We start from the raw sequence: 15,616 nt of genomic DNA on the forward strand, positions 1-15,616 counted from the left end.
TTAGGACCACATACCAAGGAAAACTACCATTTTGGATTTGGTGATTATATTTGTATTTTCTTCTCCTAGGGAAGTAATAGAAAAGAAACCAGAGAAGTTCAAAATTGAGTGTCTAAATGATATCAAGAATCTCTTTGCCCCGTCTAAGCAGCCCTTCTATGCGGCCTTTGGAAACCGTCCAAATGTAAGTGTGTCTTCTGGGCTACACATTCGGATGTGGTGTGTGAAACTCAGAGCAGTGTACTTTTAGGGTATAGCCCTGTGTTAATTCTCAGACCAGTTGTATAGGCACAATGAATGTCTGTTCTGCTGAGTAGGCTTTCACTTTATCTGTTGTAAATTTTCTCCAGCGGTTGGGAAGGGCCTGTCGGTGGAGATGTGCCCCAGAATGTAGGTGTGTGACAAAGGGCACGCCCTCTGTCTCTGTGGCTTCAATTCCATTTCCTCAAGCAGTTCCGACTCGTGTTCTGAGTGATTCTAAGCCGAGTCTTGGATTCGCCCCAGAACCAGGTCTCGAGGGCCCCCCTTGATTACCACTTCCCCTCTCCTGCTCCGGGGCCCGTGGTGTCTCCGAGGCGCCCAAGTTTTCTGGCTTCCCGAGCGCCCTCTGCGGTGGCTCCGCTCTTTGTGTTTGTCTAAAGCTTGGCTCCAGTGGCAAAGCTACGCCACGCCAGCTCCACGTGATTGCCGTACACAGTCTCCTGTCGAGGCGATTTTCTGGTTCACAGGAACCGCAGGACCATCTCCTCATTTCTTCTCTCTGTAATCACCCTGCCCCATGTTTTCTGCTGCAGGATGTCTACGCTTACACACAAGTTGGAGTTCCAGACTGCAGGATCTTCACCGTGAACCCCAAGGGTGAGCTGATACAAGAAAGGACCAAAGGAAACAAGTCATCGTAAGTGCATTCCCACTTCTCAGCCTGGAGCCCTTGCAGCCAGGGGCCAAGAATCAGAACTGCACCTGCCTTTGGAGGCTTTCCCCTCTGCCGGGGTGTCTTCTCCTCTGCCGTAGCTGTTGGGGGGGTTGCTGAGGGGCCTAGACTTTGAAGAGGGCAGCGGTGCCCTGAGAAGGAGGCCTGTCTGGGATCCTTCCCATCTGTGGAATCTGAGTAACTGGCTGCACAACCTAGAGTCTGTGCTCTCAGATCAACTGATGAATAACAGTTGCTGTGCTTTCTCCCCACTTCCTTCTGCCAGGTATCACAGACTGAGCGAGCTCGTGGAACACGTGTTCCCGCTTCTCAACAAGGAACAGAATTCCGCCTTTCCGTGCCCGGAGTTCAGCTCCTTCTGCTACTGGCGAGACCCGATCCCTGAGGTGGACCTGGACGACCTGGCCTGAGGCCGCACCTCCAGCGGGAGGCCCTCCGTCACTCGCCTCGCAGCAAGGGAAGGTGACCAGCCCTTCTGCTGGACAGAGGACATGGGGTCCCCTCCCGGTCACAGGTGTGGGACAAGATGTGCTGACAGTCGGGCACCAGCAGGGATGGGAAAGCTGCTGGGGCTGGAACCGCCTTCCCCCTTCCCCCTCCCGGGCCCTGAGGGGCTGCTGTTTGGTGCCCGGCCGGAGCCCCGAGGGGAGCTCGGGCCTGAGGCCGGAGGGCTGGGCTCCTATCACTGGCCTGTCCTCCCACACGCCCTGTGTTGTATGCTGGGTGCTCCTTTAATTGCTTGATTTAAAAAGAAGAAAAAAGCTAAGAGTGGACCAAAACGTTGCACAAAGTAAAGTGTTCTAATTTCCACTGGGCAGTTGAGAGTGTTTCTCTCTCAAAAGGAGGGCTTTCTTCAGGGGATCAGGGTCCAGTTGGTGATGTTGGTCCAAACTGCCTGTGCACATTTCTTCTGTGGCTCCTCCCTCCCTGCTCCACGGAAACGGGACGCTTGCTTGGGCCCCCAGGGTGACAAACGTGGGCTTCGGGGGAACATAAGGTTCTTCTATCATTGCCTTCTCACCTGTGGCTATTCCACGGTGGGGACCCGAACTGAGGTGTCGTGTCTCGGACTGGCAGGAAGGAGCAGGTCTTGCAAGACGTATGTGATGCCCGTAAGAGCCGTCCTAGCAGCAGGAGTTGGTTAAACAGCAAGGAACAGCTCTGTTCTCAGGGAGGCCTTGGAAATGCAGATGGGCACTTGTGACGGGTCCTGGGAAGGGTCCTTTCTCCGTCCCCCTGCCTGCAGCCCAGTGTCCCAGCCTGGTTGTGATGAGCTGTTGTCGGACCCGAGCAGGCCGTCCCAGGGAAGGGGGGTTCTGTCCACAAGCCTCTGCAGAGCTGTGAGCACGAGCCTGCAGAGGTGAGGCTGGGTGTGGACAGTCCCCTTGGTGGTAAAATCGAGAGAACTGTTAAGACAGGAGCTCTCCTGGGACCAGCAGGGCCCACACACAGCCGTGCGTTGGGTGAGAGAGCAGTGGGCAGGTTCCAGAGCGGAGGGCGGGCGCCTAATGGGAGCGATGCAGAGCAGTGCAGGCATGGCCCCCAGCCCCCACGGTTTCCTTTCCCACCTGTGCTTTCCCTGTGCTGGTCTGGCAGGGGCGCCCTTCCTTGTAGTTTGCTCCACTGAAATAATAGCTGATCTAGAGCTGGGGAAATGGGGGCGGTTATTTTCCAGATTGGAGAGTTGAGAGTCCCTGACTCAGCTGAGCCGCGTTTCCCAGTGCCGCTGGGTGCAGGGACGATGGCGCAGTCCCCGGAACGCAGCTCTCAGTGGCAGAGGCTGGCGGAGCCACACGCTTCCTCCGGTGCAGACCGTCCCACCGTAACTAGCTCGAGGCCTCATCATTTAAAGCATTCATTTGTGTACAGCAGGTCAGGGAAAGTAGGTTGTGCTTGTATGAAGTTCTGCCCAGTTAGTGAAATCAGTTCCTCGTACGGTGGCCCTGCAGTTCTTCATCTCATAGGTGCCATCGGCCATCGGCCTGTCGCCCCACGTTTGCTTTAGGCAGTTACCCTGAGCTTCGTAGGGCTTTGCTGTGTGCGGTACGGAAATCTTGATAACACACCTTCTGTAGTCCTTTGTTGGCTGTCCTTTAAAGAGTTTCTGACTAGACACTTCCTTTTTCTCGATGAGCTCTTCTCTCTGGATACAGGGGCATCTTAGAGGGTCGAACCTGGGAACCCAGGTCTCCCGGCCCTGCACTGAGGGTGGCTGACCCCTCTGCCCGGGGGCCATCGGCACTAGACTTGGACATTTTGTCACCGCAGATTGATCCAGTGAGTACATATGCTAATTAACCTGAGTCATTTTCTTTAAAGGAGTCCCTCTTGCTGAAAGTAGATGATTACTATTACTATAGTGTTAAGAAAGTATTAAGTTTGTGCTGAAAACCCATTGCCATTTGGTACAAATGACATGTGTTCTTTCTGTGAAAGAGAGATGCCCTCGAGTGTGTTTGTACACAGACCCTTCTGATGGGAGCTAATGAAGGAGCAGCAGCCTCTCGCTGCTTTCGGGGACGGGCAACATCACAGCGGGGGTGGGCCGAGGTGGACTGGGCTCTTCTAATCGCTCTCTCCGCTGCTTCACTGGTGAAATGGCTGTGGCCCCTTTCCCTCTTTCCAGTCCAACCTGACTTGAATATCTGCCTTGGTGTCCGCGTGCTGAAGCTTGTATGGCTCTAGTGTTGACATCTGTATCTCTGCAGGGCATACGAAGTGCACGCGTGGGCCCAGAGCATGCAGACTTGGCCCACGTGTCAGTATCGTGTTTGCTGTGCTTTAAAACATCTGCATAGTTTTCAACTGGAAAAAGAAAAAACTTACTAGTGTGATGTCATGAAATGAAAGCTGTTGACAATCTAGGAACAAGAGCCAGCTAACCAGCCGGAAAGTACTCGTGCCTTTGGCCGCACATGGCCCTTCTGGAGTGTGTCCTTGAAGCTGCAGGCAAGACCTGAAGAAATGGGCAGAGAGTAAACTCTCATGTTTTGCAAGTTGGTGAAAACAGACTCCCAGGGAATTTTATCATCTTTTCAAGTATCATCATAGTTACTCTGGGAAGCCTTGTTTTCCTCTGTTTTAGAGAATGCTGGGTTTAATGAAACTGGTTAAAGATTGAGTTTTTGTTTAAAGTAAGTGCTCTTTCCAGGTGAAAACTACTTTTTTGGTTTGTTTTAAAGGTAAGAAAAGGAAGGGAAAACTTTACTCTTTTAATTTAATCATTACGTTCAGCCTGTGATGACATATTTGATTATTAGGCACAGCAGTGCCACTAACAAGTTTTTTAAGTTGTCAGAAATTAATTGTAAACATCAGTTCAGTACTTAGTTTATGGCGAAGACAACTGTCTTAAGATAAATGGCTCATTTTGGTGCAGTGTTTGATGTTCAAAACAAAATGTTAAAACAATAAACAAACGTAAACTGAATGCATCTGACTCTCTCCTTCAGAGGATGTTAAATCCTCTTCTCTAAACTCTTGCCAGAAATTGAGAATTTCCATAAATTAGCATTTTGATCTTTGCTGACACTTAAATTTGTGTATAGAAAGGACTTCGTTTTTGGTGCTTGTTTTTATAAAACCTGACTCCAGAGTGAGGCTACACCCACAGGAACTAACCTCTCTTGCTTTGTAGGTTCTGCCAGGCAGTGATCCATTCATACATATGTGATTTCTAGGGGAGTCTCCCTGGCACCCTCAGGCTGCTTCCCCCACCCCTCAGCCCTTCAGGGGTCCCCTGAGCGCCTTGCATTAAACCCTTCCTCTGGGTGAATACTACTTAGCCGTCCTGATGTTTTCATCAGCTGTTAGGAGAGTCAGTGGTCTTGGATCAAAAACCACATCCCCCATGTTATGTTATTTGAGTATCTTTATCCCCCAGACGGCTCGAGAGTGCGCCTCCGCCTCCACGTGGGGAAGCTGCCACTTTCTGCTTGTTGGCCTCGAGAAGCAACAGAGTGGGCTGGGCGAGAGGTGGGGGGGTGGGGAGGGAGCCGCGGCTCTGTGGGGTGTGCTCTGCGAGAGAAGGGAAGAGCTCAGACAGGGAGGTTGATGATCAGGAACTGGAACTGGCTGCCAGCGCTTGGGCAGGAGCGTGCCGAGAGCCCGTCTCCACCGTGGCCCCGCTGCACCACCGGACTCTACGCTGTCCTTCCCTGATGATGGGATGGGACAGGGACAGCGCGCGTGGATGTTTAGGAAGTGGGTGTGGATGCGTGTAAAGCCACGTTTCACATGTCTCTGATCACGAATACGTCTTTTAAACTGCAAATTGTGAGAAATAACTCAAGGTGATAGGGTCACTGAGAAAGGTTAATGCACTAACACAGCAGTGACGTCAAATGAAGTTTGCACTGATTTGCGGTCTTCACCACTGGTCATCTTTCGTTGTTTTTCACCATTTAGGTGTGAGGCCACTTGCTGATGTTAGATGTGGGGGCAGAATGGCCCAGTCCTGTCTCTGCTGCTCTCGGGGGGGGGGGGGGGGGCGCCCTGACCTTCTTCTCAGCAACCCCTTGTTTCAGAAGTTGTAACCTTGTGCCTGATCGGAGTCCAGGAGCCTGGTCCACACATCTCACTCCCAGGCTCACAGCGCCGGGCCACTGACATCTGGAGGAGCTGCCCGAGCCTCCCAGCCTGAGCCCAGCCCAGCTTGCTTCTCTCTGTACAAGAGGACATCCGTTCCCTTCTACAGACGCTGACTCCTGTGAACCACGGTCCAGCTTTCATCCCATTGAAGTCAACGCAGGACCTGCTACCGTCGTGGATAGAGAGCGGAACTTCTCCGCTGTCAATATATGAGTCAGGATGCACCGGCAGAGGGGGTGTTCCCCTTGCTGCTCTGAGCACCGACCGTGGAGTGGAGGAGGGTTATTCTCTACCTTCTGTCGGCTCCCTGCCTTTCTGGCTATTGAGCGTTTGTCCCCTTTGGCACCAGGTAAGGTCTTTAAAGGGGGTGTGAGGTGGAGAGGGCATGTGCTCACTGGGTTTTCCTGAAAATGCTCCACTGCAGTGGGGTTTTTCCCATGAGTCATTTCTAGGAAGTCACTGCTAGCCAATTCCCCAGCTGTAGAAATGGGGCAGGTGTGCTGGCCCACCCCCATGCCCTGGACAGAGAGGCCCCACCTTCCGTTCTTGGCCCCTTCACCCTAGCTGGTGGAGGGGGTGAGGGAGAAGGCTGGCCTCTCTGTCCACTGGCCGCCCTGGGCTCTCATTTGCAAGCAGTCCTAGAAAAAGCATTCTTACAGCATAAGAGTACCTTGGTGGCTTGATGTCAGCCAAGGAAACCTGTTTCTATTGTCCACATCTTTCCCTGGGGCTCTGGGGGACTTGCCTCCCCCCAGTGGCACTTGGTTGGCCAACAGGTTTTACCAACCTGATTAGCAAAGACCACGCGGAGCTAAGGGTTTGGTGTGGCTGCCGGTAGAGGAGGGAGGGGCCTGGGCTTCCCGGGAACAGAGCGTGCTGTCCACGGGAGGAGGAGTCCTGCTCTCCTCAGATGACCTCGGTGTTCAGCGTGGTCGGTTTTGTGTTGGGCCTCTTGTTGCCTGGGAGCTCAGGAGTCCTTACAGCTGCATCTGCTGTGAGCTGGGCAGCTGCGGGTTCAGTGTGAATGTCCAGCACCCCCTGGAGGAGCCCCCTTTTCAGCTGTCGGGCTCACATGGGGACTCTGACCTCCAAGCACATCTAGTCTGTCTGTCTTTACAAGCCAAGAACCACCCCCAAGTGCACAGCGTGGATGCTGAGGGATAACAGTTGCATGGTTGAGATGAATTTACTCAAGCTTACCTTCTGCAGCCATTAAAGTCATTTACTGTAGTTTGCTTTTCAGCAGCAACTCTCAATCCAGAAGGCACCAGACTGAACTGGAAGTGTTTTACATCTTTATTGACACTCCCTGTCTTTGCACTTAAGTCGTACATGTCATTCAAGGAGCCCAACAAGCCACGTGACAGTCTCTCCTGTGTCCCTCTCAGCCAGGCAAACCCGGGGGCGGGGGGTGGCGAGCCAAACCTGGGACAGCCCACTGTCCACCCTAGGTCTGTGGTGGCACGTGCCACTTCAGTGTTTGAACTCTTCTCCCGCGTGCAGGGTGAGGGAGGACAGAGCAGCTGGCGACGGCTCCCCACGGGCGCCGGTACTGCCTCCCCTCAGCGGCTCGTCCTTCTCCAGCAGCAGAGGGCGTCATCCCACCGGGCAGCACTTGGAGCCTCCGCGGTCAGCACCCTGTAGGCCCAGCACAGGCCCCTCGGAGAGAGCTCAGGCCACGACAGGGCCACAGGTGGGAGCTGGGAGACGCAGGGGGAGGAGCCGGCGGGCAGGCAGGGACGCTTCCGACTCTCAGGCGCCATGGCCACATTAGCCCGTGGTTTACTCGCTGCCTTGGCAGCCAGGCGTGGCCTTTACCTGGGGGAGGTGGTGGGGCGTCTGCAGGGAACTGGACCAGTGCTCCAGTTACACACACACACACGCTGAATACATTAAAGCTGCCGAGTTCTCACAACTCCTTCCCCTTCCCTTGCCCGGCCACCTCAGAGGTGGGACAGGAAAGGATATAAGAAAACCCCACTAAACGTGGAGTACATTTCGTCAAAGTCTGTGTGAGCCAACCTGCCCCCGGTCACCACGATGTTGACGCCGTCCCCTGCCTTCAAGTGCACGATAAGGTGGAACGCCCCCGGGCCCCCACAAGTGTGCACAGCCCCCTGGGGCCGGTGGTATTCCAGGAATTCTCTCTTGTAGCCGGCGGTGTGCAGCTGTGCCACGCTGGCGTTGGCGACCGAAAGGACGGCTTCCACATACGTGTCCCTCTCGGGGGTGAGCGTGGCCGTGATCAGGTAGCGCCCGTCGTACGGAGCTGTGAAGACCCCTGGGAGGAGGAAAGCAGACACCGGTGTTCACGTGACACCATCACAGCCTTTTGCGACAAGCTGACAGTTAACCCGGATGAAGGCAGACCAGCCTCTGCGTTTGCCCTGGGTGGCCTGGGTTTGGGCTCAAAGTCCTGCTCAGCCTCCCCACGGGAGGTAGGCGCACTCAGGGGCGCAGCCCCTCTGCATACTAAATTCACCCAACGACAGTGACAGTCCCCTTGGCTCACTCTGCTCTCGGCACTGACCTGGTCCTCGCTGCAGACCCAGCAGCAGCCTGAGGGAAAACTGGCCCTTTACTGTGCATACTGGCCTGTTCCCCCTCACCCAGGTTTTATCGGTAGGAAACGGCCACGCCGATCCTGGCTGCCTCTGGGGAGTTTTCTCTGTCACTGAAAGCACCTCGAGGCCAACTTAGAATCGACCTTACGGGCACAATATCCACAAAACGCCTTAGCTGCCTTCTGCGGGGGCAGGACCAAAAAATCCCCACAAGGTCGGTCATTAACGCAGGAAGAAGAGAGCCAGGGATGCAGCCACAGCCAGCCTTCCTCCGGTGGAAGAGCCAGGCTCCCTTCTGCACCAGTACCCAGGTGGCATCCACGCGCAGCCAGAAGCGAGCTGGTATTTAGACACACGCTCTGGGGCTGGGGAGGCAGGGGAAGGGCTGGTCGGAGTGGGGGGGATAAGGATCGCAGATGTTGCCCATTTGCAAAGCAGCAGCACATGGGCCCACAGCCAGACCCAGTGCTGGCAGGAGTGGCCACTGCCCAAGGGCTCTGGGGAGGGGGCCAGACATGGGCCACTGGCCACGGGCTGAGAGCTGAGAAGGAATCTAAGGGGCCTGAGTCTTCAACCTGCCCTGAAACGTGCCAGGCCGCCCAGCTCCCTTGCCCAGCTCTCATCAGTAATTTAGAGCCTGGGGACAGACAGGCCCCAGCACTCTGGGCACGTGGCCGGCGTCTGCTCAGAGTCACGCAGAACTCCCTTTACTGAAGACCTGCTGGAGAGAGCATGGTTCTGGGCATCCTGGGAACAGGAGAGAAATGTAGGTCACGGTCCCTGTGTGCTGAGAGCACCTGGCCTGTCGGCGTGGACAAGCTGTCCCCATAGCCAGGGGCTGCGTGGAGTGGGGGCCCCGGGGGAAGCCCGACTTGAGCACAAAGCGAAGCAGCCTTCTCACACCCCCGCCTCCAAGCCCGTTAAAAACAGAGTGTGATGCCGAGCTTCGTGCCCATGGGCCTGGAGGCCAGGAGCCCTGTTTTTCCACGCTCTGCAGTTCATTCACTCTGATGCTGGCTAAAACCCAAGGCCCGTGGTCCTGAGACCCGGGGCCAGGGCGGCAACTCACATCTCTGCCCGCAGAGAGCCGATTCCCTCCCAGGGGCCACGCAGAGCCCTGGCCACAGCGTGCACGCGACACCCCGGTCCGGTGGTGCCCGTGGGTGGGGGGGCAGCGGCAGACCAGGGGGTCCTGGCTGTCCTCCCGCAGGCGAGATGCCCGCGGCCCCGAGGACAGCAGCCCAGGCACCGGGGTGGCCTCCCGTCCCCGCTGTTCTTGGGGGCTGGGGACCACATGGACCGAACCCCCGGCAGGGCGAGCGGTTCTGCCCCAGGGCAGGCGCCCCGCGCTGCTGCTGCTGACCCACTTGGGACTCAGAAACCAGGAATCCTGCAGGCGGCGGCGTGGGCGCACCTGTCGTGGCAGCCAGGAGGGACCTTCCTCACAGCCTCCCGGCTAGGAGACCCCTCCCGAGCGGCCGTGTGTGCGGGAAGACTCACCGGTGCTGGGGTCGTACACGTCCCCGTCGTTCACCAGCACTTTGTTAAAGAGGACGACACCCGCATCGCTGGGGAAAGGCTTCCGGGTGAGCCCCGCGGAGAAGGACACCAGAGACGGCGCCGGGACCCCTGGGCAGAGAGAGGATGCGCCAGCAGTCAGGCCCCGAGCCAAGGCCTGCGCGCCGTCCCGAGGGGCAGCCTGGGCCTTGCATTTCGCCTCAAAGTGGGCACACCCCCTCCTCACACCCTGGGCCCGACAGTGCCGTTGTCAAAGAGGGGCAGGCAGTTGCTGAGAGTGTGCATGCGTGGACTGCGTTGGACGCTGCGTGAGATGGGAGGCTTCGCGCATGTGTGGGCCTTGTGCATGAGGTCTGGGGTGGGGGCACTGAGGCCCCACAAGGTGCTTCTGTGTGAGCGCTCCTGTGATGAGAGCGGTGAGGCTGCGCGTGCACACGTGAGGTGGGGGCTTTGCACATGCGTGATGCTATGCGGCGGGGGCGGGGGTAGGGTGGGGGCAGTGCTTGCACACGCGTTTGTGTTCGTGTGCACGCGAGCAAGTGAGCCGGGGAGAGCTGCACCCGTGCTAATGGCCCAGAAGGCGGAGACAGGACCCGCAGTTGTGGGGGGAACGGGGGCTGCCCAGGACCGCCCGCCTCGGCTTCCCGTCCTGGCTAACGTACCTGGGGAGGCTACAGGCGGTGACTTGGGGTACCCTGAAAAATAAAACGCAGATGCAGTGTCAAAGCCCTAACAGCGCACCTCATTTGCCTGAGTCCCTCCTTTTCTGCCTGTTCCTCACACTGTGTAAGTAGACATTAAGAGCACCCACTCCCAGCTGCCTGCACAGAGAAGACAGCCCTGAGGACGAACTGGCTGGGGGAATAGGAAGAAGATGGACTGGAGCCTTGGGGCCCCAGCCAGCGAGCAGGCTACAGACTGACATGTCCACTCCCACGCTTGCCCTCCAGGAGCAGGGACTGTTCACTAGCTGTTCCCCCAGGTAGACTGGATGCAGTGTTTGTCGTATGGATGCGTGGAAGGAAGGACAGACGTACAAATGCACAAATTGCCCAAAAGAATACGTGGAACTAACAGAAGGAAAACTGTCATCTTAGAAAAGGCACCACACCTGCCTAAGAGAGAGCTGGGGTCACTGGAGCTTGGGGTGGCTGAGAAGGAACGGCAGTGACCCCACCTACCCAGCAGCCACGGTGCTTCATTCAGGCAGGCTGTCCTTGCCCGTGGCTGAGTGCCTCCAACTGTCAGCTTGGTTTAACTCTGAGGCGACTGGTTGGTACTATCCTGTGACAGCTGATGTGACCTACCCCAAGCAGCATCACGTGTTTATATGTCATAGCCCAGAGCCTCAGTTTCCTCATCTATCAGTAGAATATCAACTTCACAGTACTGTAGGGAAAGCTATAGATCCAGCACCTAGTTCAGTCCCTGGCATGCAGTGGGACACCCGTCCCATAAATGCTCGCTCCCTTTTCCTTCTCCCTCTTGCCTTTACCTGACTTCACCTCCTCCACCACCACGGTGCTGACCTTCCAACTCACATGAAGCACTTAACTGGCCAAGCACTGACCTAGGCTTTTCTCCATTCTCACAATAACTCTCTGAAGTCCTATTATTATCCTCCCTTTGCCATTGACAGAGCTAAGCCTTGCAATGACATAGCTAGGGTTGGAGCCAGAACCTTCCAGCCTACCCACTTTGATGTGTGCTCATCTTTGTGGCTACGCAAGCTCCCAGTATCCTCTTGGTTTCTCCGGTACACTTCCTGCTAGGGAGATCAAGGAGCTGCCTGAGTGGTCCAGGTATTACAGCCCATGGCACAAATCTATTTCTAAGTATGATGTACTATCCCCAGGGTGCCACAGAACCTTTGGAGAGCCAAGTTTTGGACCTTGTACCCTAAAGGCTGCACCCATGACCCGCAGAGACCCTGTAGCAGCCCCCTGGGGCTCAGGCTGCCCCCTCTGTGCATCCTCACCTTCTGTAGCTCAGATGGCCCAGCAGCGAGGGACACTTACCTGGTGCTCCCGCGTAGCCTTCGGCCCTGGGGATGGGCCCCTGCCCGGTCTGGCCGTCCACGCCCCGGGGCAGTCCTCGCCCCGACATGCCCATCCTGCCCGGGGGCCCGGCCTCTCCAGTCTCCATGATGACCCCGGTGGAGCCAGGCAAGAAGGGCAGCCCCGTCCAGCCGGGCCGCAGCAGTGGGGGCAGTGGCCGCGGGCGTCTCTTGGGCAGGACAGGCTGCTGTCCAGGGTCCTTGGGCGGCGGGGGAGCACTGGACGATGGCGGAGGGGTCAGCACCGGAGCAGATGGCTTGGTGGGGGCCTCTGCCGGGTGCGGGGCCTTCCCTTGGGGCAGAGGCTGTGGTGCTGCTGAGGGCTCCTCCGCTGAGCATTTGGAAAGTGGAAAGAAATACACAGGGTTCAAAACCTCAGACTTGACTGCTCGACCACAGGCCCCTCTGTGAGACTCCGTGGGCATGGCTCCCTGGAAGGTGTGTGCTTCGGGGGCTGGCCTGTGGCCTCCGCGGGGTCCCTGGGCTGGGCCCACCAGCAAACACAAGAGCAGCCACCACAGAGTGGGGACAGCCTGCCTGGACCCCCTGCCCAGGGGAGGGGGATCTTCACCCTCTTTCTTCATGATGGTCGCACTCTCCAAAACAGCACCCGACACTCCCTGATTTCACTACATGGTGATACCACAGGGGTGTCTGCCTGCCTGCTGCCACCCACAGCCTTGCGTTCTCTCGAACAAGCTAGTCTCACGGTCACAGTGGACAGCCTCACAAGCCGAGGGCCTGCTGGGTGCAGCCATCACGGGACCCAGGCAGGTGTCAGGGAGCTCGGGCTGCCTCTGCAGCAGGCACAGCTCCCAAAGGAGCGGCAGTGCCCCCCACCTCTCACCACAGCCTTAAGATCACCAACTGAGGGAATTTCCACTGCAGAAAAGTCCTGATTCACATTTCCCTGCCCTCTTGGGACGGCGCTATGACACAAGCGGGAAGCTGCCACCCTTTCCTCCTATGAATACATTCCTGGAATTAACCTTCCAGGAAGCCCTTCCTGAAGGCCTGTAAGACATCTAAAAATAACCAAGACTGGTCACAATACCATCCTCAAAAGCCAAACCCCACCTACCTCCTCAATCTGTATTATGTCTGCAATGGCCCAGCTTCCAAGGCTACAAAATTATGACCAAGCAAAATCAGTAACTGCATTGTGCCCCACTGCCTAGTTTTCTTTTAAAACTCACAAAGGTAATTAGGGCAGATCGAACCCATGCTCCCCCTCCACTCACAGGTTGCTAGCCCACCTCCAGCCCCAAAGGGAGACTGTTTCTCAAATAGCCTTTCCCACCCAGTACTCCATGAGAGGGTTAAAAGGAAAATGATTTGAATGAAGTGATCACTTTCTAATTTCCCCCATGGGTGGTACAGAACTAATACCATTCTAGATGCACTGAAGATTAGTTAATTCACACCATACAGCGGCAAGGCATCAGGCCTTAACTCTCTTCAGGACTCGTGGGGAGAGTTGAGCTGGGCATAGAAACTGGGGCAGGGCAATTCCCGACACGGGGACACCACCAGCCACAGTGAAGGACAAGAGCGAGAGAGGAAACCAACGACCAAAAAGGAACTTGCAAGAGAGAATACAAGAAAATAAACACGTAATAAGGCGTGCTCCTCACTAGCGAGGATGCCCACAGGCTTCTCCAAGTGTGTAACTTTAGCTTCTGCCCTAAATAAACTGCTTCATTGCATGCTCTCCCACACGTACTGTGCTTCTAATGAATGCTGTGCCTGCTTTAAACAAAAACAAACAAAAGTAATAATCTCAGAAACAGAAGACACTGCATCCAACGTATAAGAATAGATTGGTATTAAGAGAGGCCTAACCAGAGAATAAAGATGAGTCTTTGCTGATTAAAAATATACTTGCCGAAATAAGAAAATTCAATGAAACAGTTGGTAGATAAAATAAAGGTGCTCTTTCAGAAGGTAGACCAGGAAGAGAAAATAATGGACAGTAGGAGAGAAACCATAGGAAAATTAGACTCTTTCCAACCCAGAAGTCTTTCCCGAAAAGAAAGATCAGAAAAACGGGTGTAGGGATGATGAGGTAGTGAGGAGAAACTCAAATACACAATTTCTCAGAACTAAGAAAGATCCCAGCACAATTATTGAATGAAAGACCCAAACCAAAGCATATTCACAACACTGAGGATAAAGAGAAGACCACACAAACTGTCAGGGGAAAACTAAAAAGTGACCTCAAATCAGAAGGGGATCATCAGGCTTCTCAACAACAGTACTGGAAACCAGAAGACAAAAGAGCACCTTCAAATTTTGAGGGAATATCATTGCTAACCTTGAATTCTATACCCAGCTAAAATATCTGCCAGTTGTGAAACTAGAATAAAGACATTTCCAGGCATGCACTATTTAAAGACAAGCAAACAAGCAAAACTGTCGAGCACCCTTTCTTAGAAAGCTATTGGAAAATGTACTCCACTGAAACAAGGGAGTAAACCATGAAAGAAAGAAATGCAGAGTAAAGAAAAGGGTCTAAGACAGGAGAGAGGTTCAAGAAATTTCTAGGATGGTAGTGAAGTAAGTTTCAGACTGAAAGCCTTAGAGCAAGTCCAGAGAATAAGCAGTCCAGACTGGGTCAGGAAGAGAGAACTCCCGGAGAGAGGTCACTGATGCAAAAAATGGAACTGACTGATGATCTGATAATTTTTATGGTATTGAGAGGGTATCAGAGAGTGAGAAGAATCCAAAAGAGATATGTAAAATCTAGCAAATAATAATGCAGCACTACTACTAATTCAGAGGAAAGCAAAACGAAAAGCAACATGATCATATTTGGCCATTACTGAGCTGTTTAGCTCCTCAAAGCATGAATACCGACTTGATTTTTGTGGCATAACTCCACTGGGAGCTGGGAGGAGGGGAAGCAGGGGGAGACCTGAGAGAGCCTAATCCATAGGCTAATGTCTACAGCTGATAAGTAATATATATAATGTCAAATAATACCCATATAGAGAGATCTAAAGCTAATAAATTGATGGCAAACATCAGGGGGAGAAAACACCTGAAAGAGTGGCACGTGGCCACCTCTGGGGTGAGAAGGGTAACAGGGAAAAGGGGGCAGGAAAGCTGGTTTTCATTATAAACTTCTCAGAACTATTTCATTTTTATAAGACATAATTATGGAAGACACCCAGGGCCTGTCTCTAAACTCTTTTCCCTCCAGCCCAAGCTCAGGTCCTTCCTTGTCTGTCTCCCCTCCCTCCTCACGCTGTTTCCAGGCTCACAAGCTGGCCTCCCTCCCAGGGGTGCAGGCTCCTGCCCTAGCCCCACCTCCCTTCTCTGCTGGAGATGCTCCTCCAGCATCCCTCCTCTCTCCTCCGTCTCTTTCCTTCCACCCCACCAGCTCCTTCCCTTCAGCCCACGTTTATGTGTCTCCACCCAAAATTTAAAAACAAGTACTTTTCCTCAGTCCTACAACCCTCAATGAATTACAGTTGACAAAGCACCTAAAAATAGCCAAGTAAAGCCCCTCAACCGGGTCCTTATTTTTGTACCTATCCCCCCCAAACCCTTCAAAGCAGCCCTTTTTCTCTGAAGCACCCCCCCCCGTCTGTCACTTGCCCCATCACCTAGTCCAGGTGCTCTTGCTTATCACACACACCCCGATCTGGGCTAAGTCCAGCTGATTCTAATTTTGAATCGTCCTTTGGGTCCTTCCTCCACACCTTTCTCAGAATACTCTCAGAACGCATCCTAGTCATCTTCCCGGCTCAGAAATCTCCGGTTGTCCTCCACTGCTCATAAAATCCAACAGAATCTCCTCTGTCGTCCGTGTCCCCAGCCCCTGTCCCATCGCCTCCTGCCACCTTCAGTACCCCCACTGGGGCCCGGCTCTCATCTGAGCATTCCTGCCTTTGTGCTTTGCTGTTCGCACTCCCTAAAATGCCTCTTCAGGTGCCCTCACCGAAACACACC

At 54.5% G+C, this 15,616-nt stretch overlaps 2 protein-coding genes across 6 annotated transcripts in view; one reads left to right on the forward strand and one right to left on the reverse strand.

Moving 5' to 3' along the window:
* The window catches only part of LPIN2 (lipin 2), an 84,631-nt gene extending 80,267 nt beyond the window's left edge, over positions 1 to 4,364 (forward strand). For all 5 annotated transcript variants that reach the window (XM_060118188.1, XM_060118185.1, XM_060118184.1 and 2 more), the window contains 3 exons: positions 70 to 184; positions 795 to 898; positions 1,200 to 4,364. In XM_060118188.1, coding sequence (XP_059974171.1) covers positions 70 to 184; positions 795 to 898; positions 1,200 to 1,344 — 364 coding nt within the window. In that variant the 3' untranslated portion in view covers positions 1,345 to 4,364. The remainder of the gene's footprint in view (positions 1 to 69; positions 185 to 794; positions 899 to 1,199) is intronic.
* A 2,526-nt stretch (positions 4,365 to 6,890) lies between these two features.
* Positions 6,891 to 15,616, reverse strand: part of EMILIN2 (elastin microfibril interfacer 2) — a 50,858-nt gene continuing 42,132 nt past the window's right edge. The window contains 4 exon segments of the mRNA XM_060118358.1: positions 6,891 to 7,805; positions 9,589 to 9,717; positions 10,269 to 10,301; positions 11,625 to 11,993. Of these exon segments, the coding sequence (XP_059974341.1) occupies positions 7,468 to 7,805; positions 9,589 to 9,717; positions 10,269 to 10,301; positions 11,625 to 11,993 (869 nt within the window). The 3' untranslated portion in view covers positions 6,891 to 7,467.

Source organism: Mesoplodon densirostris, chromosome 15 (genome assembly GCF_025265405.1).
Source record: "Mesoplodon densirostris isolate mMesDen1 chromosome 15, mMesDen1 primary haplotype, whole genome shotgun sequence".
In the NCBI taxonomy this organism is placed as follows: Eukaryota; Metazoa; Chordata; class Mammalia; order Artiodactyla; family Ziphiidae; genus Mesoplodon; species Mesoplodon densirostris.